This window comes from Halichoeres trimaculatus, unplaced genomic scaffold (assembly GCF_033239565.1).
Source record: "Halichoeres trimaculatus isolate MK-OKI-2021-1 unplaced genomic scaffold, fHalTri1.1 fHalTri1_scaffold_6, whole genome shotgun sequence".
Classification (NCBI taxonomy): domain Eukaryota; kingdom Metazoa; phylum Chordata; class Actinopteri; order Labriformes; family Labridae; genus Halichoeres; species Halichoeres trimaculatus.
Window position 1 is genome coordinate 26,907,850 of NW_027437184.1, and position 24,568 is coordinate 26,932,417.

General features: G+C 38.6%; 2 protein-coding genes across 2 annotated transcripts; both read right to left on the reverse strand.

Annotated features, from left to right (window-relative positions):
- Window positions 1-1,262: 1,262 nt before the first annotated feature.
- acat1 (acetyl-CoA acetyltransferase 1) lies at window positions 1,263-10,938 on the reverse strand. Its single transcript, XM_074671642.1, has 12 exons — window positions 10,793-10,938; window positions 9,087-9,134; window positions 8,879-8,996; window positions 8,647-8,742; window positions 7,482-7,582; window positions 7,085-7,228; window positions 6,715-6,865; window positions 6,527-6,622; window positions 5,533-5,646; window positions 5,058-5,122; window positions 4,216-4,373; window positions 1,263-1,647 (listed from the first exon to the last, which is right to left on the reverse strand). The coding sequence occupies exons 1-12, from the start codon at window positions 10,841-10,843 to the stop codon at window positions 1,527-1,529; spliced, it is 1,263 nt and encodes a 420-aa protein (XP_074527743.1). The 5' UTR covers window positions 10,844-10,938; the 3' UTR covers window positions 1,263-1,526.
- Window positions 10,939-11,964: 1,026 nt separating this feature from the next.
- Window positions 11,965-24,568, reverse strand: LOC141791829 (uncharacterized). Its single transcript, XM_074672487.1, is given in 21 exon segments — window positions 11,965-12,097; window positions 12,222-12,325; window positions 12,418-12,577; window positions 13,132-13,262; window positions 13,401-13,572; window positions 13,687-13,848; window positions 14,402-14,527; window positions 14,603-14,751; window positions 14,842-14,986; window positions 14,989-15,088; window positions 16,806-16,961; window positions 20,063-20,160; window positions 20,559-20,656; window positions 20,748-20,907; window positions 20,998-21,131; window positions 21,223-21,352; window positions 21,440-21,601; window positions 22,666-22,794; window positions 23,895-24,043; window positions 24,139-24,386; window positions 24,470-24,568. Coding segments are annotated over 21 exon segments (2,916 nt in total). The 3' UTR covers window positions 11,965-11,993.

Genomic DNA, 24,568 nt, shown 5'->3' on the forward strand with positions numbered 1-24,568 from the left:
ACTTTCTATACACTTTCTTACTTTTGTTTTCTTGATTGCTGCTGTGATTTCAATTCTGCTGTACTTGTTACAGTGAAAATAAAGTTCTATTCTATTCTGTTCTATATTGAAAATGTTCAAATATTCTTTCATCTCTTTTGATTTTCAATAAAAAAGGGCTCTGAGAACAGTTTATATGGCCTCTGGGGTCATTTTTGAGACTTAAAAGTGGGCCCTGTGTCGGAAAAGGTTGGGATCCATTGATCTAGAAAAAGAAGAAACTTAGTCATCTCAATCCTAGTGTCTGTTTGTGTCGATATCTTTGTATTTTTTTTGTCTTGAAACTTTTCTCCAAATTTTTTCTTGTGTTTCTTGGTTTGTATATATTGTATATTTGACACTAAAACATCATATATTATGGCAAGGTATATCACATTTTATACATATTGTTTTCTGTTTTGTGCACACATATTAAAAGCTTTATTCACCTCCTGGTAGCTTATGCCATCGTCATAATAATGTGTATGAACGTGTGCATTTGACTTGTGGTGTAAAAGCGCTTTGAACGGTCTGAAAGACTACAAGCTTTACATGTGGTCTGTCCAAACCATTTACCTGAAGGAACAAAAGTTTAAAATTTGTTTAAATCAAATCTAAACTCTTCCCCTACATAATGTTTTATGTTAAAATGTGATGCCAGGAAATTAATGAACATGATAAAAACTGCGGTGTAAAAATAAATATGACAGGTTTTTCTTTTATGGCCTGTTACAGATCTTTCACAGTGTACAGTACCCGGAATCAATGGTCAGTTCAGTAAATGCTTGTTGCGTGAAAAATTAACACTTCAGATCCGTCATTCTGATAGAGTGAGGATTTTCCACCAGTATTTCCTGATGGTCTTTGTCTTGGACTGTCTCAGAATGAAAACAAGCACTCTAAATGTCAGGGCTGTTTCTTAACTTTAATCTGGTCTTTTATCTATGTATGTGTTTTTTAACTGTCACACTTTCATGTCATGATAAAAACATTTATTTTCATCAACTGTATAAGTTGATTTTATTTTTGTTGTTGTTTTTGACCTCGACAGAAAATAGAAATAGTTAAACCAGCCGCTAAACTCTGCATTCATTTGGTAAGACACTAAATTTTAATTGTAAAGTTTGATCCTTTTTACTCCATCAAATAAAAATATTGAGTACACAGAGTATGATATGATTGAGTAAATATTAAGTCAGGTCTCAGGTCAGACTCACTAAGAAAAAGTCACACCTCACAAAGAGTGCTTTGATAAAAACTATTTATTTAACCACTTCAAATCAGAGTTAAATATTAATTTTACCTTTACATGTTTCAAACAAAGGAGTGTTTTAGACACTGGTGTGATGACGTTGAGTCTTGCTCTGCTGTTTGTATAAGGCCACTGGCATTAAAGATGTAACAGATATGTTCTTTACAGTAAAAAGAGGGCAGAGGTCTTAATCATTCAGAGCCAACAGCTAACAGACGATCAGAGAGTGTATCAGGAGGAGAAACGTTCACATTCTCTACAGTTTCTGGATGAGGATGGATGATGCTCCGCCTCCTCCGTTACAGATGCCTGCCAGACCATACTGTCCCGACTTCAGGTTGTGCACCATGTGACCCACAATCCTCGCTCCAGACATCCTGAGGAGAGGGGAGAGAGATGGGGTTTCAGTTAGTCTTAGCTAAAATCCACAGCATATGTAGGGCCCTGTTGGACTGGAATAATCTAACTCTGCATATCAGATCAATTTCACAACTTAATAGATTGTAGAATACTTTGTCCTATTTTAGAGAAGATGAACTTGCTATCGATTTCCCCATACATGGCTCCATTCATTGCTCCGTTAATAATATGAAGTTTGCCAACACCATGAGATGAGAAACAACCCCATGCCATGATGCTTCCACCTCCAAACTTCACGGTTGGTGTAGTGTTTTTTTTGGGTGATGTGCAGTGCCATTTCTCCTCCAAACATGGTATGTAGTATGACAGCCCAAAAGTTCAATTTTGGTCTCATCTGACCAGACAATATTCCCCCAGTATTCTACAGGCTTGTCAAGATGCTGTTTAGCAAACTTTAAACCAGCTTCAACATGCCTTTTCTTGAAGAATGGAGTCTTGCGGGCTGAGCGTCCATAGAGGCCATGGCAGTGGAGTGCATTGTCTATCGTTTTCTCTGTAACAATCGTACCTGCTGCCTCATAGTCTTTCTGGAGCACTTTCAGGGTGGTCCTTGGCTCGTTGAGTCTTCTTCTGACTATCTTTCCGACTCCGTGTTTAGAAATCTTCCAAGGATCTCCTGTGCATGGCATGTTGATGGTAAGGTGGTGCTTCTTCCACTTGCGAATAATGGCCGCAATGCTGCTGACTGGAATATTCAGGTGCTTTGATATAAGTCTGTAACCAGTTCCATTCTGTTGCTGAGCAACAATCAGGTTGTGAATGTCTTTAGAGAGCTCTTTGCCTTTACTCATTGTGAGGTGTGTCATATGTAACTGCTTGGTGAAAAAACAACCTTTTTTATAGGACCACCAATTAGCTCTAGCCCAGCTGATGTTGGTTTGCACTAATTGGAAGTTCAAGTAATAATAACCGACAGATTTCAGGTGGTATGGTGCATTTCCTTTCCAAAGTATACAGCCTTTCCATGGTGTGTTGAATACTTTTTTCCTGTGTTATAGTACTTCCACATTATCATTATTTATGTACCTGAACGTTGTGATTTCTTTTCATGTGTGAATTAATTGAGTTAAAACCAATGTCTGGTAGAAAATACTTGTTTTCCTCGCTGTAATACTCAATCGGCTTCACTTTTAATTTGTGTTAATTTTAGATACTTCTTGAAGCTATAATCTACTCCAGCACTTTCAGCGTAGTGGCTTGAGAACACGCAACATTCAGAGAGGGTTGAGGTTTTGTGGCACAGGTTTAACTCCTGCCCCATCTGCTGCATGTCTTCCCTTGCTCACCACTCCCCACACTTCCTGTGTCTCTTCAGCTGCTTTTCTCATTGAAAGGCGAACATGTCCAAAAATATTCCTCGAAACAAAAATACAGAAACTATAATCTGTTAAATCTCAGATAGAAAGCAATGGAAGTGTGTTCAATTGTTAATAATTGGTGATGATAATTTAATGAGTTTTACCTTTAAATTTAAATGTAATGACACAGAATGGCTGCAATATGAGAAACAGGACTAAAAAAAAGATAAAAATCAGTTTAAATGGGGGAAAAATGGACTCAACACAGGTCTCTGCAGTTTGCCAAAGAGTCAGGGATCAGTGGATACAGACCAGATTTCTTAATATCTACATGGACCTGATTTACAAAGCAGAGGAATACATTAAGCAAAAGCTTATAAGAAAATGTTCATTTCAGACATAGATGTTTTGATTTCACATCTGATAAACTGCTGTTCACTGTTTATGTCTGATTTGTGTCTAATTTGTAAAGTAGAGTAAAACTGTTAAAACTGTAAGTATGATACACGTGCTTTCAGCAGTGCAGGCAGAAATTGAGGTCTGTTAACTTAACTGCACTAAAAAATATCAAGAGACTTTTATTTCTTTTACCAACAAACCAGATCTAAGCAGACTCTGAAGGGTATTTGGGCATTAAATTAAGAGCTTAAAACATAATCTCTGTCTTGAGATGTTGAGATTGTCCTGCGCTGCTTCGAGACACCTTACCAGACACTGCCCTAGCTGAGTGCCGGGGGCGTGTGACAGGAATTACCTAATATTGGTGGGTGCTTTACAAAGCTGCTTTTACTATCAGAGGGTGAATGGGTGAATGTCCTGAGTGGTTAATATGACGTGTTATGTAATGTTAAGTTGAAGTGCCTTGAGTGGTCAGAAGATGAGAGTAATCGCTAGATAAACACGGATACCCATTCATTCCACCACAGTGACATTTCGTACATGCCCTCTGTAGAAACTATGAACAGTGTTCTTAGTTTTGAAGAAAAGTGTGTTTCTTTATGATCTACAAATGCTTTATAAATCTGTATATCCTATCATGTCTACTGGTTAAATAAATTAACCCCATAAACATATAATCCTAGAGATAACTAAAGTACACACACAACAGAAAAAAAACCTTATTGTTCTGTGTCCCTTTTTGCCTCCCCCCTTTATTTCAGATCCCATCATAGACCCCTAGAGAAAAAAAACAATGATGTTTTAGTCCCACTCTGCCTCTCATCTTACCCGATGGGATGTCCCAGAGACACAGCTCCTCCGTTCATGTTGACTTTGGCAGGGTCAATGCCCAGCATCTTGATGTTTGCAAGGACCACCACGCTAAAGGCCTCATTGATCTCCCACATGTCGATGTCCTCTTTCTTCAGGCCTGCTGCATCCAGGACCTAACAGACACACACATACGCAGTTGTTTTTTTTTGTCTACAACAAGCTCTGGCTGACAAAACAGGTTATTTCTTTTATGTATTTTTAAAAGAAGACAATAAAAATGCCTCTTGAATAAAAGCAAATACTAACAACAAACATTCAGAGTTCAGGTGGACAAGACAGACTGAGCCAGTGAAAGGGAGGGAGAATTCAATCCTCAATGTCTCATACAGTGCCCGTGATTGATAGAGTATCAAAACATTTGCACTTGCACAAGTGCAACCGGATGAAATTTTTACTTGCACACGCTGAAAAAAGGTCGCATATGCGACCATTTTGGTCCCAGTCTCGGGCCCTAATCGTTGGTGTTTGTGTGCTTACTTTCAATGAACGACCACGTGTGTGCAGTGACACTAAACTACAACAAAAAGTCATGTGAACAGGCTGTGATAATGCCTCATTGGTTGCAATCATGTGGTCTTTCTGAGAAACCAACTGTCTTGCCTCAACTAAGCTTTGTTTTTTTTCCCCAAGTCTGTTATAAGTCAGACATGCCACTAGATGTCGCTGTTTGCATTGTTTGAAACCCTAACCCTCCAGATCCATTATTTTTCTGATATAATGGATCAGATCAAAAATGGAAGAATTCTGATCTTAAACTTTAACTCTGATTTTGCCCCAGGTTAAATCCTCAAACTGACCTTTGGGACAGCAAACGCAGGAGCGATGGGGAAATCGATGGGAGCAACTGCAGCATCAGCGAAAGCTACAAAACAAAAAGACCACATAATATTTATTCTGAAATTTCATAAAAAAACATTACATCATTCCTTTCACAAACCGACACTTCATATTTTAGCATCATTTTATACACGCCTTCTGTCATTGTGAATTTAACTTCTTTGTATCTCTAGACATAAAGAGCAAGATTAATAGAATAAAGATCAATTTCACATTATCAAACATATTCTAACCTTGATGATAGGTTAAAGAGGTTAAACAACTTCTGACTTTTTTTCTTTTAAACTTAAATCTGGCATTCCTAAACTGCCATACCAACCACTCTGACAATTACGTCGTAAAAGAACGTAGCTAAATAATGTTGAGGTTTCATCTTTAAGACCTGCAATAAATTAAATTTATGTGTGTGCATGCATGCATGTGTGCGAAGCTTACACACAACTCGGGCCAGTGGAGTGACGTTGAGTCTCTTTGCAGCGTCAGCTGTCATCAGAACAAGAGCTGCTGCTCCATCATTCAGGGTGCTGGCGTTAGCTGCTGTAACCGTACCTGGACACAAATCAGGAATCAGTATGCAAGAAAATTCAAACAAGATTTAATATACTATTTCTCCCTTGATTTACAGATTAACTTTTACAGAACACAGAGGGTGCCAGAGCTGAAAAGTTAACGAGTGATCACAACAAGTTATATAGCAACTGAAGAATTCAAGCAGTATAAGTAGGTCAAATTTCATTTTGGGGCTCAGCAGTTACACTATGGGTTGTTGCTACATTTTGGGCATTCAATGAGTCTCTATACATGCGTGTCAGTGTCTATGCCTACCTCAACCCTTTGGTTGTACTGGGATGTTTCTGGGCAGAGAGTATGCGGGGTTACATTAGCCAATCACAGCACGCCCAGTGCGCAAGTGACTTTGTGTTGATTCGAGAGTGAAGGAAGCTAAAACAGCTTCAATAGTGGACGTAGCACGGAGTAAGAAAAACACAACAAAAGTGAAACACCAAACAGTTAAAGCTTTTTTCTAAACGAGGGTGAAGCTTGGCTTGACTTTCACCCACTATGTGGAACATGGAGAGCAGCACAAAGAGGACGGAGAGCAACGACAGTTAGCTTTCTGCTAACCAGCTATGTGTCAATGTGTGATTAGCCTGTGCTAACACGCCAAGTCAGGTGCACAGCTCTCGAGTTTCTCCCATGTAGAAATGCGATGCTGCAGGGGGCTGCTGGACTAGTGAGTGTGTTCATGTAGTCACAGTTGAGGGCTGTGGGTGTGTGCTGCCGCTGGCACTGAGCCAAGGAGTAGGAGCCCAGTTTGAACTTGTGTTTACTAAAGAGTAATGAAAACTCCTGCAGACCCTTCCTTTAATGTTTGACTTAAAAAGCTGAATTAAAAAAAGAAAGAAAGTTAAATCAACTTGATGATTACCATTTTCTTTCTGGAACACCGCCCTCAGTTTGGGAACTTTGCTGAAGTCAACTCTCCTCCACTCCTCATCCTCGGACACGACCACATCAGGTTTGCCTGAAAAGAAACTTATCATCAGATACTCTGCTCTGAGTACATAAAATAAAGGACATAAGCTTTGTCACTGAGCTAAAAATAGTGATCTGTACCTCTCTGAGGAATGCTCACTGGTACGATCTCTTTTGCCAGAATACCAGCGTCGTACGCTGCTTTACTGCGGGTGTACGAGCTGATGGCGTACGCGTCCTGCTCCTCTCGGGTGATGCTGGAGTTCTTTGCTGTGTTTTCTGCACAGTTTCCCTGTTAGAGACAGCAGCAGAAGAGGTTAAACACGAAACCAATAAAATTACAAGAATATTTAGAGGCTGTATGCTGATACCACGCTTTAACATTTATGTGTCAAGTTTTGGTCATTCAGCTTCAAATACAAGATGGTTTCCCCGGGACGTGTATGATGTACAAGAAATGATGTCTAAAGCTGTAAAAGAAGAAAATGATGATCAGGTGTTTGAAAGTTACCATGTGGAATTTGTTGTAGACGTCAGTGAGTCCGTCCTTCACGATGAGGTCCTCCATCTTCACCCCTCCGTAGGACGGTGTATCTCTGGTCATCACATAGGGCACATTGGACATGCTCTCCATTCCTCCTGCTACCATCACATCCTGAAAACACACACACACACAGCCAAACACTTACCCACAATGACAACCCCAGTCTGCTGAACCCAAAGCCCTGATAAACTCTACAAGATCTAAAGGGTGTATTATACTTATTGCAAACAAAGACTGCTTGTGGTCATAACACAGTTTTATCTTTCTTTTCTTGGACTCACATTCCTGTTATAAAACGTGCACTAAGTACAGTCGAACCTTATCCTACGACAAACGGAGGGGCAGCAGTGCAGGCTTACGCTACCTGGTGACCACACATCAGACTCTGAGCTGCCATCATGATGGACTTCATCCCTGAAGCACAGACTTTGTTGATGGTTGTTGCCGGAGTGCCGAGTGTCAAACCTGAAAGTAAAACCAGGGACAAAAAACAGAGCTGTAGGTTTCAAAATGTGACACACTAAACTAGGGATGGGTACCGAATTAGGTACTTTTATAGGTACCAACTGAATTCTTTCAAAAGTACCGGGTACCAATTCATGTAAAATCATAAGGTACTATATAAAGGTACCAAAATGCATCCTTGTGACTGTGAGAGAGAGTGGAAGAAAGAGTGATTTTCCATGCTGGACATGAACACGGCATTACAAGGTTACATACTGAAGAATAAATATGTTAAATTAAAAAGAGTTTATATTTTATTATTTAACAAATTGATATTTTTGCCACATAAACATACATAAGTACCGAAAATTGGTACCGTTGAGTACAGGTACCGACTGCCAAGTACCAGGAATTGGTACCGTATCATTTCAAATGTGAAAGGTACCCATCCCTACACTAAACGTCTTTGAGTTTTTAACTCTCAGTGTAGGATTTTGATTTTATTTATTATTTTTTCAAAAATGCTAGCTTGACAAAGTCGAATGAAAAAACAGAAGGAAACAAGTTTTAGTTAATTTGTTGACTAGAAAAACGGTAAGGTCCCTGGACAAACACAAGCATCACATCACTGTGGAGGCATGAACAAACACAATCTGTTCAATTCAGTCTTGCAGCAGGAAACTGCCTCAAAGCCCACCTCAACTCTACCTCCTGACATCAGTTTGTGGTCAAAACTCACAGTTTTAAAAGCCACTGGCAATAACCTTTTTTTTTTAATTTAAGGATGAAACAGCTACAAGGTGCATCACACATTTTTTTCTGGCTGTTGTTCTGCATTACAACTGGTGTGACAAATGCATTACACAATCATGACCCATAAATGCTAAAATCTCTGATGATCTAGAATTGTTTCCATACTTTTTTCCTTCAGTTTAGTAAAAATAAAATGACTTCTACTTTCAGTTTTTGTGTAAAGTTAAAATCCCTGGTTTTGTGCTTTCTTTATTTTCAATTTGTTAAACATTTTATGTTTCACCTCCTCATTACTGAGGATATGAGCAAAAATGAAACCCCCCCCTTCCTACCTGCTCCTAGCAAGGCTTGTCTGGTGGGTGCCTGTCCTTCTCCTGCCTGAAGAACATTCCCCATGTAGACTTCCTTGACTTCCTCTGGAGCGATTCCTGGACACAGGGACAACCAGTCAACTCACTCAGTGTACACAGTGATCAGCAAAACAAAACAGAATGAGAACTTCAAGTGGTATTAACTCAACATTGCTCAACTCTCTTCAAAATTAAATGCACCATCTGAACACACCAGCTTTATCTATGGCTCCTTTGATGGCGATGGAGCCCAGTTTAGTGGCTGGAACTGCTGCCAGGCTGCCTTTGAAAGAGCCCATTGGAGTGCGGACTGCACTGACGATAACGACTTCCTGAAAAGCAAGCAGCACAAGTCTGCATCATACAGGTTTTTGGGTCATTTATCTGGTATCCATTTGTTAGAAATCAGCTTTTGAACTTACATTGAGTGAAGGGCGAGAGGAGTACGTTCTTGAGAGGTATTTGTGAGTCTAGAAAAGCAGAAGAATTCAAATCAGAAATGCTGTGGTGAGTTGTGGTGTGAATAAAATGTATACCTATTTATCTTACCTTTAAAAAAGTGTTTTAACTGTAATTATAGACTATTTGGGATTTATTCAGGGGTTTCTATGAAAGGAAACGTCCTTTTTAATTCCAGTATGGGTTAACTTTGCAATTTACTGCACTGTGTGGCAAGACCTGAAACAATGCGGTCACTACATAAGAAAGGGAGGGCCATAAACACCAAGGTCTGCTCAAACCTCTGCCCCTGACAAGCCTCTAGAGGTTGTTTTCTTTGTAAATCCAAAACTCTGTGTACATGTCTCCTGATTTATGTTTACAGATTTCTTAACATAAATAAACAGAGTTTGAACATTTGGCCTTCAGTCTCTGATAATCTTGGACTTTTACCTTTAAAGCAGAATATTTGTATACTAGGATTTAAATTAGAATGCTATGGCATTTATATTTTTCCTGTGGGTACGCCAGGAGAAAGTTCAATACTTCTTAAAGCAAACCCACAAAGTAGAGCGTTTAAGTCTGTATAACCAAAATTCTCCAACAACTTCCTCTTAGTAAAATATAACACTATGTATGCAAACATTACAGTCAACAGTTGGAGTTTATTTCTTTTCTGGGTATTAGGGTGATATATCAAAGTATCAGGACTTTTTGTTTTACTTTTTTTTCTTTGAAGAAATGTATTTTTCACAGTTTTTCAAATTTAAGTACTTTATTTTAGTCTTTTTTAAATAAATTTTAAAAACTGACTCACATGTGATGTACATTTTTTGGGGAAAAAATGGCTTCTGATATTGTCTGTGGAAGTCCTAAGACATCATCATCATCATCAATGTTCAACTTTTTTTACATGGTCTGATGTTAAAAAGCAAATGAAAAATCGCAAAAATCAGAACAAATTAAGAATCACAATTTAAATGAAATAGGCACCCCAAAAATTGTAAAAGAATCGAACCGGGAAAAACATATCGTCCAAGCTCTAAGCAATATGTTTATATAACTTTTTTTTTTTTTTTTTTCCACAAAATGTGCAAAGAAACAAAGAATTTGCATGAATGTCAAAACACATGCATTATGATACAATTTAAAACACAATTTGAGTTTAAGGGAATGAAGTCTATAACCTGTAACAAAAATCTGGGTCAATATTCAGTGAATACTCCAGTAAGTGAACAGGCCACATCAGAAACTAGCCAAAGTTTTGCTGACAGGTAGTCACAGACCTGGTCTAATATAGCTTGTCATGCCAGCTGACCTGTCAGTTTATTCTGAACATCCGAGTATGTCAACAAATGAAGAGAGTCCCTTATTTTGGCTCTAAATAAAGCGTGTCAAGCTAGCTGTTGTTGTCATTGTTCTCTCCACCTAAGAAGAAGGATGCATTGTTTTTCGCCGTTCAGAAAAACACAGTAATATGAGCGTCCTTCGTGTTATATCTTGAACACCTGTGGGTGTTCTCAGGTGTTCTCAGACTCTTTACACCAAGGACTTCACAGACACAATGATATCTGACATAACCAGGGCCTTGTGTTGATAGCTAGCAGAAATGTTGCTAAAACGAGCCATCTCGTGCAATATAACAATAAAATACATCACTGCAATTGACTTTTGAAACTCCCTGACTTACCAGGCGTTTACAGATTTGAGCTTGCATGTTTAAAAGTCCACTGGATGACATTTTGGACAGCAGAAAGGCCCGTGACTCACACTGTTACAGCCGCTTCACCTTCACTCGTGCAGCGGAGAAATAAATACTTCAGCCAATCACAGTAAGAGGTGTGCGCCCTGACGTCAGCGACCGCTAGGCATTATGGTTGTTGAAGTTTTATTACCAATCTTTTATTTTTATGGATTTTAAAGAGTGATACATGACAATAAATTGTGAATTTACATTTATTTATGAAGTTAAGAGTCTACCAGGTGTCACCTTTATATTGTCACCCCCTGCCAAGTTAGTAAGAACATATTCTCTCTCAGAAGACAGGCATTAAAAGCACACAGCTATACAGTGAACTCATAACAGGGCAACAAATCAGATACTATAAAAATGACAACTCTAAAAGATAGTTTATATTTATTACAGCATTATACATTCAGCTAAATGTTTGAAAAGCAACTCACAAACCTGCTGTGCATTTAATTAAAACAATTGTCCAACTTAAAAAAGAAAAGAAAAGGAAAAGAAAAATTCAGCCTCTTCCACCAGTCGCTTGCTTCTCACTTTCTTCTGACTCCAGAAGAGTCTGAGAGTCTTACTGTATGTAAGTACAACAATTTTTTCATAACAGTTTTTACTGGTTTTAACCATGTGTTTCAAGACTTTTTGAGCACATTGAGTCTATTTGTAAACCGTGTTTCAATTTACAGTTTAATATTTGACTAGATCAATGTTTGCTTTAGAGTACAGCTACCAAGGTGACCTGCCAACAAGCACATTAAAAAGTAACCAGCTTTTGTTCAAAATGATAAGAAAAATATATATGCCAAAAAAAAAAAAAAAAAAAAGGAAAAACAACTGTCAGAGCTTGCCTGACCTCACAGTGCCTGCTTTGACGTCTTCTATTTAATCTGTGGTCTTTGCACACTCAGTCTTTGAAGGTAAAGCATACAGGTTCATTTTTGAAAAATACCTAAAAGATTCACTGCAAAGGACTGATGTATGCCCAGGGAAAACTATTCATTACCAGACGAGTTACAGCAGAGTATTAGTTTTTCTGACCCTCTAAAACTACTCAGGATTAGCCTATTTGAATATGTTAGCTGTGTTAAATTATATATATTGTGTGTGAGGGTTTATTTTCATGTATGTGTATTTGATCATTGTGTATTCATTCGCAGTCCATCCATCCATTGTTAAACAGAGTGCGGATCACTCGTCTGCGGTTGTACTGGTACTCAGTCTGTGTGAATCCAGATGAAAAGTAAATGTAACCTGTAATGACAGAATCATTAATGTAATTACTCAAAAAATAAATAATAATAATAATACAGACGTGTGTGAATGAGCAGGAAACACAAAGGCCTACAGCTGTGAGATTAAAGTGTGTATTACTCACCTTTGTTGATAAAAGCAGCATCCACACTGGCGCCAATGCCGGGAAACTCTGTGGAGATGTATTTTGGGTACCCACCATCCATACTGCCTGTCCTCTCATTGTAGCTAAATGTGCAACATGGAGAGTTATAAATCAGTGCATGGTGTCTGTCTTTTCCTGGTCTCAGGTTTATAAGAGCTCTCTTAGGATGTCTCACCTCCAGTATTTGCCCCTCACAAAGAAGAGAGTTCTGCTGATGAATGGCACGTGGACAGCAGCGTCCACCTTGTTGACATATTGAGGGAAGCCAAAGTCACTGATGGGTTTGGGATAACCTGGGAGGACATGGTTTCCGTTGATCCCCCAGTAATGATCACCTAAAAGGGTAGGTGAATAATAAGGGTAACTATTTAACAAAATAGGACTCTTGAGAATAATATCTGCATTCAACAAAACTCCTTTCAAGGAGTCATCAAATTCAATCTGCAGTAATGATCTGCGTATTTGTTGTACTGTATCTTTGGCAGACGGTACTGAGAGATGGAGATGGTATAGCACCTGATGGCACCATTTACCAAACATCCAAAGCATTTTTCTGATTTGGTTTTACAGGTGTATCTTAACAGTGGTGTGCACAGACTTTTTGAAGGATAGGGCCAAAAAGAAGAAAAAGCACTAATGGCACTAAGTTCTGCATGTTTTTGAGGGCGCTTTGGCACGCCCAACCAGGAGGGCCCTATAGCATTGTGTTTTGGCTCCCAAGAGGGCAACAACCCCCTGTACAGTACTGTATTATATTTACATTTCGTCCTTTGCTCTTCTCAGCATTTATCTAATAATTGTTTTTTTTTAGTTTTTTTTTTTAGATTTTTCTTAAACATAATCTAAAAAAAACTGTAATGGCAAGTCATCACTTTTAATGTTTTAGTACCTTCAAAGAAAAAAACAGCATCTCTTGCCCCAAACTCATATGCAGCATCAACCTTTTTTATTCCAGACCAGACAGACTCAATCTTCTCCATATGAATGCCATCCCAAGAGCTGCTTCTCCTCCAAAAATATCTGACAAAAAAAAATAAGCAAAACAAAAAATCTGTGTGTTGTCTTTTAAAAAGTTTTCATCTTTTGGTCAAACTTTTCTGGTTGAACTGTTACTGTGCTGTTGTTAATTAAAAAGCAAACAGTGCATGGTAGTCTCACTTGTCTTGGAAGAAGTAAAGCCATCCATCCATGGAGGTCGCAGCATCAAAGTGCAGGTACCTGCTGCACCGGTCTGGTACAGATTCTGGGGTGGGTTCAGGATCAGGTTCAGGCTCAGGTTCAGGTTGTGGTTTTGGCTTAGGTTTTGGGGTGGGCTGTGGATTTGGTTGGTCTGGTTTGGCCGTCGGTTGCTCTCTGACACCTTGGAGACAGAGAAAAACAAAATGCATCAATAGGTTGTTGCAGTTGTTTTTCATAAATCTGCGACTTGTTTTTTTTCCCTCACCGTAGAGAGCCTGGACTCCCTCTTTGTCATCATCTGGCAGCCTGTAGTCCTCAGTGTTCACATACTGGTAATTGGGATACATCAGGGCACTCTGTTTTTTAGAGTGGGATAATCCCATTGCATGACCAAACTCATGTGCTGCCACCAAGAGCAGATTCTTACCTGCAGACAAACAACGATGCAGTCACTAAAGAGCCTTACCAGCTGTTGCACGATATCAACTCAAATATAAAAATTTCTTCAAGGAATCCTTTTTTTTTTTCACTCAGCCCCCTCTTCTGACTGTTGGGAATCAAATGACCGATGACTGGACAAGGGTTTTTTTTTTCATGCAAGAACAATAAATGCACTTAAGGAAAAGATTTTGACACAAGCTTTTATAACTCATGCATCAGAGGGTTAAAGCAATTTCAAATCCTTTTGTACTGTTGAGTCATTTGACCCCAAAATATGAGTGCCATAATTCCCTTTTGATCTCAGCAGGGGCCTGTTTAAACTTTGAAACTGGGGTGTCAAAACCAGGGGCATCAACTTGTGCCAAGCATTTAACTACATCTCTGTTCCCACTAATCTGCTTTAACTTCCAAATTTAAGTGTCAGTGTCTGTTGATAGTTTAGGGTTAAACCAGCAGTTTTCAATCAGATTTCCAATTGCAAAGGGGGCCCCATCCCAATCCCAGCCACCCATCCTGAACACACTCATAAACCTGAGTACCTGATGAGGTCAGAGACCATTGTTCATCTGCATCAAAATGGGCATCACCTCCTATGCCCTCTCCAGGAGAGAATGCATGAGCCAAGACTCCACCCTGTCCATCAAATGGAGCGAAATCACCATGCTCTGGTTACAGGAAGAGAAATTCAGTTTAAATAGAGTTCACATATTTTCTCAAAGACACTGAAAGCAGATAAATACCTCGACCCTTGAACTTGATCATGATGTCAGCGGTGCCACTGTGGATTTGTTTAAAGTCCAGGGGGACGACATCGCTGTAGACCTGCAGGGCCTTGGCAAAGGTTGCATCAACATCACTCTGACTCAAAAGTGGAGAGTACTCTGTTACCCTGCAACAGTATGAGTAAAAATGGTGTAGAAAACAGAGGCCTTAGTGTTCTTTATTTCAAAACTGCTATCTGCCGTAACATGTAGAGTACCTGTATGTGACCAAAGGCCTTGTCCACTTGGGTTTATTTTCAAAGTGGCTGTATGCGTGCACGTCTGTAAAACCACAGCGTGGTCGAGCCATCACTTCGATGGTGTTTGTGTCAAGCTCTCCTGTCACCTCCAGACCAAAGAATTTTGCATTTTCCTCAGAGCGTCATCAAAAGAATCCAGAGAGCTTCGCCAGACGCTGTTAGGAGCACTGACACCGACCTCGGAGAAATACCGAGACAGATACTCCTGGAGAGAGGAGAAACAAGAAACAATGCTCACTGACGGTACAGTAGCTCCTTTAACACTGCAAATTATATATACAATATTTTCTCTGCATGAAGGGTTGCTTCCTTTTTGAAGTGAAGTTTGGAATTCCTGTACACTACATGTTTAACCAAAGTGTGAGGCATACTGTTGATGGACCACACCCCTGCAGCTGCATCAGAGCTGTGTTGTGTTGAAATGGTGCTGCTGCTCAGCCAACATTTCTTTCAGCAGCTCTGCAAAACAAAACAGTTTTTTCTACAATTTCAAACACGCTTCTGCGGAGTCCCCGAGGTCTTTGAAGGTGAAATTTCTCATCTTGTCTGCACATGATGTAACGGTATAGCCTTGAGTGTTCAAAAGAAAATACACAACAGGATAAATGCATTTGTTGCTCATAATCTCAAATACATAAAGCAACTTAACAATCAGAGTAATAATGAACACTGAGAGAGTTTAATGATGAAATGCAGTTCTACAGTTTTATTTAGCAGACGCTTTTGTCCAAAGCAAGGTACAACAAAAGCAAGAGTTTAGACGGAAGGAAAACCTAGTTAGTGCAACAAAGTGCTACAAGTTACTTGGCTGCAGGTGCTGCCATTAAGTGCAAGGTTTTTATTTTTTTCAACTAACCACAATCAATTGCTGCAACAATATACTTCAACCTTCAACAACATTCAGTAATCAGTGCTGAAAATTCACTAAGAGCTGACTCTTCTAACTCATTCTACCCCCGAGGAAAAAGAGCAGAAGGGTCAATTTTAAGTGCTTAAATGTTCCCTGAACAGACGAGTCTTCAGACATCTCTTGAAACTCTGCAGATTGTACAGAGTTAGGTAATTGAGAACTGTGGGGTGATCACAGTTTTTGTCTGCAGGTTTTTACGTGTTCCTTCTTCTACTACTTCAAATTAAAATGAAAAAGGGTTTTGCATTTTAATTTTCAAGAGATGGTCAGCTAACTACTGGACAAAATTCAAATAAAAATTCAAAGTTGAAAATGACACAGCCACCCGCCATTACATTTAGCACCTTTTTATCTTTGAATGGTGGTGCATACGACCTTGGTGATGTCCTTTATTCAAAGAATGATTTTGCTTATCTGAAACTACACACATTCACAAACTCTTCTAAAAAGATGCTTTTTTTTAAAGAAACTGAGCTTTTTTTTTGTCTTATTCTTGATGAAATTTGTCCTTTTAGATTTGATATGCCACCAATTTGCAGATTGTTTTTACTGTTTACAGCCAATTCAGGTGCCATTTTTTGTCTATTAATATCTCAAAATAACACAGTTTTCTGAACCTGACTGGGTAATGTGACTCATATTGAGAATCATATGACATTTATCATTGGAGATAAGACATAAGCATAAGCACATAAGATAAGGCTTGCTGAGTACTAGATTTTTGTAGCGTTGGTAGGCATTTCAAGCAGAAGATTTGACTTTCTCATCTGTAAATGGAACAACATGTTTACCTTTATTGATGCACCAAGTACAGCTTTTAGTATTAAACAAACTCATGCACTTCTCCAAAGTTAAAGATGTGGAGATGAACATTCAAAGGATGTACATGAGTTTATAATTTGCAGCTTGAATAATAAAACAGGAAATGTCTTGATTTGACCACACTCAAATGGTTGCCCTTACCTTCCCTACATAACCAGGTTATGTAACATTAACAAACCAACATGTTTACCTGGGCTTTAGAGAGCTCTTCTTGGGTGGGTGAAGCAAGTGGCACAGCCCCACTCTGTGCAAATATCACAAATGTCATCACAGTGAGAGCACCCTCCATGACTCCTTTTTCCCTCTGCGGAGAAAGATCAGCTCCAAGAACTCTTCCTCCCTGAATCTGCTCAGATGATGAGTAGGAGTAGACTGTTTAGTGTTTTCCTGAATCTGTCCATTTAAGTGTTTGATGCATGATGGGGCAATAAAACATTCCTGCAAGAGTCTGAACATGAACTAGCTCATCTGCAAAGACACGATAGGTGTTGTGGTGAGAGTGGGAGAGGGTTGGAGGTGAGCCAGTAGATGAAGTTTGATATGAGTGGGCCTGCATGAACATGATGGAGACAGATCATCCAAACATAATTTATCTGATAAGATTTAAAAAACAAACAAACAAAAACCCTTTTCATCTGTTTTACTTTTTGTTGGTAAGTTCTTGATTAATGTGTTTAATTCCTATATTGCATCACTTTTATTGCCATTGTTTTCTTTTACTGGCAAACATTTAATTGAGAGCACAATAATATTCCTTTATCATGAACTTACTTCTCCTTTTTTCAGCTGTGGATTTCTGAATGATTGGACACTTTGTTGTATTCTATGTGCTGAGCACATATCATAACCTAAGCAGTATTTAGAGTTTTCATCATAGGCTGAGTTGTTTCTATTATATAACGGACAGAGGCACAAAGAAAATGTAATGTCATGACATCCTCCAGCTAAGCACAACATCAGCAAAGGACAAAGGTCAGTCAACAAATAACTGGAAGCTCCTCAGTGTTAAAAACTGAGGCAGATCTACTTTGAGTGCATCTGATGCTATTATGAGAAAAACTCATGTGTAAAACAGCAGAGGGCTTTTAATTTGAAGCCAAGTGGTTCCCAAAAAGGTTGATTTCTTGCGAGTGGGAATTCACCATGCGCCTAATGCACCAGACGAAAGAGACACAACCAACACAACCTGTGCAACCACGACACAAATGAGGGCATGTCTTTAGAACTAGCTGGTTTTGTAGTGTCCAGTTATTTGTAACCTGAAGTCTGGCACTGATTGTCTTACCATAAAATTGTACTCTACTTTTAGCCAGTCATCATCACTTATTACTGTTTGTTTAAACATATTAATGAATAGGTATCAAATGAGACTATTTCCCTGTACAAGTTTATGTTTACATATTATTTGTGATTACTCCTTGCTAGCTGGAGCTATTGTTCAACAGCTAAAGTTGCTGTTTGCTAGATAGAATAGAATAGAATAGAATAGAATAGAAAAGAATATAACTTTATTGTCATTGTAACAAGTACAACAAAATTGGAGTCACAGCAGCAATCAAGAAAACAAAAGTAAAAAAGTTTATAGAAAGTGCAAAAAGGTCCATAAGAAAATAGATGATGACAGCGTGTCCATCATTCTCCAGTTCAGTCAGCCTCCACCTCCACAGGGTCCAGGACTGAGCTTCTTCAGTCATGCTCCATCTCTGCCCCCTAGATCCTGGCTGCTCACAGCAGGTGAAGCTCCTCCGATGTAGCGTTTGGTGTCTGATGTTAGCTCCATTAACCATGTCTGTGAATAGCATGATGCTACTCTGCCTTCTGATATTCCCTCAGTTGCAGGGTTAGCACAGCTAGCTTGTCCATCTTCTTGGAGATAGATCTTACATCCCCAATAACAATGGATGGAAGGACAGGTCCATGTAGTCGCTTCTTAGCTCACACCTGAGAACCAGCACGTTGTCCTCACCTCCTTCTCCTCACCTTGTGGGGAAACGTCAGGCCTTACACCAGTTAACACCGACAGGCTACAGGCTGGAAACAGCTGGGTTCAGATGTTAACAATGCAGCCATGGTTACATGTAGGATCTCCAGACAAACTCAGGAGAAAAAGTAGTTAAAATATCACTGAAGTCACAAAAAGTTTGGTGTTCATGACCAACAAATGAGCCATACAAAGTAATGACCCACTCCAAATACAAAGATTACAAAAAAGAGCAGAAAAAATACAAGAAACGGACATAGAAGAGAGAGCTGCTGCAAAAGGCAGCCATTGCCAACAGTGCGGCGCCTAGCAACCAGCCTGTTGGCCTTTTTGTAGCTTTGTGACTATTTACCAGCTAACGTTGCTGTTTATTTTTGCTAGCTTATATCACTTCTTGCTAATGTTGCTGTTTGCTAGCATTATCAGTTATCTGATTTAACAGTTCCACTATTAGCTTGACAATATAAATGCCGTTGTAGTTATAATGACCATTTTCCTGTTAATATTACTGTATATCTTTTATTTGCCTGCTTATTTCAATGTTTTCTAGCTCAAAATATTCAGAAGCTAATGTTGCTGTTGGTTAATGATAGATATTTTGGAGCTTTTTTGACTGTGACTGTGAATTACCAGCTAATCTTAGTTTTTATATACTGTTTGCCAGTAAACACCACTGTTGAAGCATGTACTTCATTGATTTCACCAGCAAGCTGTTCTGATGAAGCCATGTTTCCTGTTTTATTTCCTTATATGTTCTGCATATGTGTTGAAACCAGAGTATGTCAAGTGATGTTAGTGTTTTATTTCCTCACCATTTTGCATCACTTTGCCACTGTTTGTAACCCTATTGCCGTTGAGTATTTCGTCCCTTTTTTTCTCTACTTCTGTTTTGCTTTACTGTCATTTCATGCGTTCCCTGCTTCTAGTGTTCCCTGTTTGTAGCAGAAACTATTTTTGATTTTAATTTTGGTCTCAAAATAGATTTTGTACATTTCTCTCTGTACCCTTTCTTTATGAAATACTCCATTCACTGACTGCAGTTGTGTCCTTGTCTTTGGATGGTCATGTATCATGTCACACCAGCTCACAGGGTAAAAGGTTCAATCAATTTTATTTTTAATTATAAAACAGGAAACATATAAGGCCTGATGAAATAAATGGTGAATAACAGAATTAAATCTTAACTCACAGCTTAAATCTTTCAATGAAATCAAGAAAAACAGAAATGACTCAAACACATCATCAGTGCTGCAAAGAAATGTGAAAGACATAGAAAGTAAAAAATACTAATTTTACTATTATTTACCTTTGAAACCATTTTGTTTACAGTTTATAAAAAGAAATAAATATTTCAAAAAATACTTTATTTTAAAGTGTCATGTTCCAACACTGCAAATGTACATTCATTCTTATTAAAAGAGTCAGTAGATGACTTTTCTGTGGTGAAAAGTGAACTAATAATTCACACAGCGCAGAAAGTAGCTGTTCCTCAGCACACGGAACAACCTCCCACTCCTCATGTCGTACTCAAACATGTAGGGTCCACTGTAGAGGTAAGTATATCCTGAAAAACAGAGACTTGCTGTTAGTTTTATTCTCTCTTTTCAATCAGAAATCAATCTGCTGAGAGTGAGATAAGACAGTTAATAGTGTGTGAAAATTACCCGATGATTGCTTGCCCACTTCCTCCCAGCAATTTTAGCGGCTTCGTAATAGAGAGTTTGATAAAAATGTGCCAAATATCTACGTTTTGAATACAAATTAACAGTGTGAATAAAGTCTGTGCTTCCTCAATACCAAAGCTGGATGCTGGCTTTTTCACCTTTCTGCCCTTAGCTCCCTTGGCTATAGCCTCATGTTGATTAGATGAATGTTAGACCGTGATATTTATAATATCAGATAAATCTCTGAAAAAAAAAGAAGAAAAACATTTTGTATTATTTTCAGGCCAGCTTTACTCACCTCTGTACTGGAAAGCTGCAGTCACCTTCCTGTCCATGCCATAAAAGGTCTGATCAATCTGTTCAGGTGAGCCCATGGTCTGTCGGGCCTCATCATAGCTAAAGAAAAAACAGACTGGTCACTAAGATAACTCATCAAAGGTGAAAGGTATGGAATATCTCTGGGATAAATCAAGCTCTTCGAGCATACCTGTAGTATCTGCTGCCTGTAAAGAACAGGGTCTTGCTTGAGTCCACATCGTATAGAGCTGCATCAATCTTTCTCACATTTCTTGGGAAACCAAAAGTGGACAGTTTTTTTGGGTAACCTCGGATGAGAGTGTAACCACTGAAAGCCCACACCCTACGGCCTGGAGAAGAAAAAAACACTTTATTTGCTCAGATTGGCTTCAAAATGGTGTTTTAGAATAATATTAGAAGGAAATAGGCATAGAGTTTACCTTTAAAGAGGTAGACTCTGTCTGACCACCTGCTTTCATAAGCAGCATCAATGTTGACTGGAGCATTAGGCCAGAAGTTTGTGATGAGGCTCTGCTGAGGTCTGTAACTCTGGGGGTTGCTGCGCCAGAAGAAGCTGAAAACACACAAGAAAACAGCTTTCAAGTTCATAAACTGGAGCAGGTATGATTGTTTTAGTTGTTTTAGCACTCAGTATGTCTTAATACCTGTCCTTGAAGAAGAACATCTCCCCTCGCAGGGTGGTGACAGCGTCCAGCTGCATGGTGGAGTCACAGGCGTCAGGGGTGGTGGGAGCCTCTGGTTCAGGTTGAGAAGGATCCTTGTGGGGGTTTGAACCTAAGAGTAACAACAATTAGCATGTGATCACATGAGACCTGGGCGAATTCTGTGGGGATGGAGACAGGCAAAGATGGTCGTGCTTACCGTAGAGAGACTGGATTCCATTGACGTCATCACGGGGCAGAATAAAGGTGTCGGGGTTCCTGAATGTGTACACTGGGTACATGAGAGCACCGGGATCATCAGAGTGAGACAGACCCAGGGAGTGACCAAACTCATGGGCAGCCACCATAAAGAGGACATAACCTATAAAAGATTCAGAAGAGAAGAACAGTAAAATTGTAATTCCAAGTACAGAAAGATAGTGGGGAAGTTCGTAAACATAATATCTACATATGTCAGTGGTGTGAAAGAACTTTTCACTAAAGTAAAACAACAAATAAAAGCTGGAAAGTACATTGAAACAGTCTGAAAAGTTAATTCTGCAGAAAAAAAAAAAAAAAAAAATCAGTGACGGGTTTCTCTTTTCAGGTCGGGGTACTTGCATTAGGATTCCTGTTTGTTTCTTACAGCCACTTATTTAAACTACCATAGTAGGCTCTTAAGGTCAAACGCTTTTACACTTACACTTTTAATTGCATAAAAATGTTTTGAATTGGTGTTATATTTATCCAATACAGTTCTCTTTAAATTAGATTTTTAAAGCAAGAAGGAAATATATTATAGACTGAAAGTTTTTTAAATACCCCTTACATTCAACATTTATTTATTTCCCTCATTTCTTGTGTTTTTATATAAAACTATTGTCACACACACACACACACACACACACACACACACACACACACACACACACACACACACACACATATATATATATATATATATATATATATATATGTGTATGTATATATATATATATATATATATATATATATATATATATATATATATATATATATATATATATATATATATATAAACTTTAATGAAAAGTTTAAAAAATTGCCTCAAGTCAAAAAGTGCTGACAGTTCAAAAGTATCTGACAAATGCCAGGCTACATGCAAGTAATAACCACCAGTCCTGAGAAATGAAGACAAGGATGTGCTAATAACTCTCAAGTGTTGGCTAGAGGCTGGAGCCTATCTCAGCAAAAAGAAAAAAAATTACAACCTGGGAAAAAAAAATACAAATTTCTGGTCAAAATAGTTCACGTTTCTAACATACGGTACGGGGTAAATGTTAAAGTCTGGATCTGAAAAATAACTTGTTATCTCACCAGTTAGGTTGAAGTCACTGAGTTAAATGTTCACTATTTTAAACCAGCAACGGCAAATTTAACTTGAACAATACTCTGTCTGACGTTCACCTCTGTTTGAGCGGAAAGTGAAGGTCTCAGCATCATCAAAGTGGGCGTCTCCTCCGATGCCATTAGCGGGGGCAAAGGCATGGGCCAGGGTGCCATCAGGGCCATCAAAGGGGTAATAATCTCCATGTGCTGTGAGAAGGAACACGTCATAATAAATACAATGATACCATTTGTTCTTCATCCATCAAAGCACAAACATCAGTTTGGATGAACACAGCTTTTACAGCACAACTGGGCAAAAAAACAGCAACTGGAAAAATTTGGCTCAAAGACAACTACAAGCTTCAGCATGCCATGGATGTAAAGGTTGTTGACTACTTGTTTTCTTTGAGGATACACATTATGTAAGTGTTCTGAAAAGGTAGTGATGGTAAAGTGTCTGTTATTAAAGGATGAATGTCACTCAAATATGAACAGCTGGATAGAAGAGGTTTTAAGCTTTGGGCGCATGTGGAGGGGAACTGTTGCTTTCAAAACAAAAGGGTTGGAAAGAGTTCACAGGATTCCAGAGATTAAAAAAAAAAATAAAAAATTATAACAATAAAAAAACATTGTTTATATTTGCATAAGGTGTTCTTGTGTTTCATATGGTAGGATAACTTTTTTTCAAGGCAACCTGCTGATGATTTCTTCTCAGATGTCACATGAATGCGTAACACAATACATATACTCGTGTACAAAACAATGGCATTGTTAGGGCAAATACCCACTAGAAAATAACTTTTAATGCTGTTTAAAGCCTCCCTCTACCAGCCTATTCAACAAACTGGGTAAATTGACCACACTGAAAGAAGACTTATAAGAGCCGGAAATTTTACATCACCCCAAAATCTAATAACTGACCCAAAATGAAATTAAATTAATTTAAATAATAATAATAATAATAATAATAATAATAATAATAATAATAATAATAATAATAATAATAATAATTATAAATTAACTGGTCAACAATGTAACAAAAGTGCTGAGCCTGATCAAAAATAAATACATTAAAAAATATATTTTAAAAATTAAAACTAGAATTAAAAAAAAAAAAAACTAAATATAATAACCGACCCAAAATGTAACGTTATTACATTTAAGGTCAGTTACTGCATTTCAGGTTTTATTACATGTTTTTATAATACATTTTGTGTCATTGTCACATTTAGGGCTCTAACAAGGCTACACTCTCCTTATTTTAAGATCTGAGCACATTTTATGACTTAAAGCTTTTTCAGACTCACATCCACTGCCGAAGCGGATCATAATGTCAGCAGTGCCGCTGTAGATCCTTGTAAACCTCAGAGGAGTGACTTTGGCCCAAACCTCCAGAGCTCTGTGTATGGAGTCATCGATCTCTGCCACAGACATGTCAGGTGTGTAGTTCTCGATTCTGTGTGATACAGAAAAAGGATTGACGCATGTTAGGCAACCTGATAAATGCTGATGTTCTTTAAAAAACAAACATCATCACCTCTTATTATTTACCTGTAGGTGAGGCTGGTTTTCTGCCACTTGGGGTCACCTCCAAAGGTGGAGAAACGGGCAATTTTTCCATCTGGAACGCCACAGCGGGGCTTCTTCATCATTGCTACTGTGTCTTCATCGAGGCTTCCTGTGATCCTGAGGCCAAAGAATCTCTGCATCTCACTCAGCTTCCTGGTCACTGGGCTGATCCCCCGTCTGATATTTGGCCCCCTCTCCTCTGTCAGGTTGAAGAAGTTCTTCAGGTAGCTCTGGAAAAGAAGATCAGCAATTCATTTATGGACAAAGATGCGCTACACAACTTTAAATGCATGACAAGCCAAAGCATACGCACCTCTGCCAAACTTTCATCCTGTGTAGTAATCTGTGATGCTGGGGCACAGTAAACTGCAAGAGCCAGGCTTGCTATGATGCACAAACTGTATGACCTCAT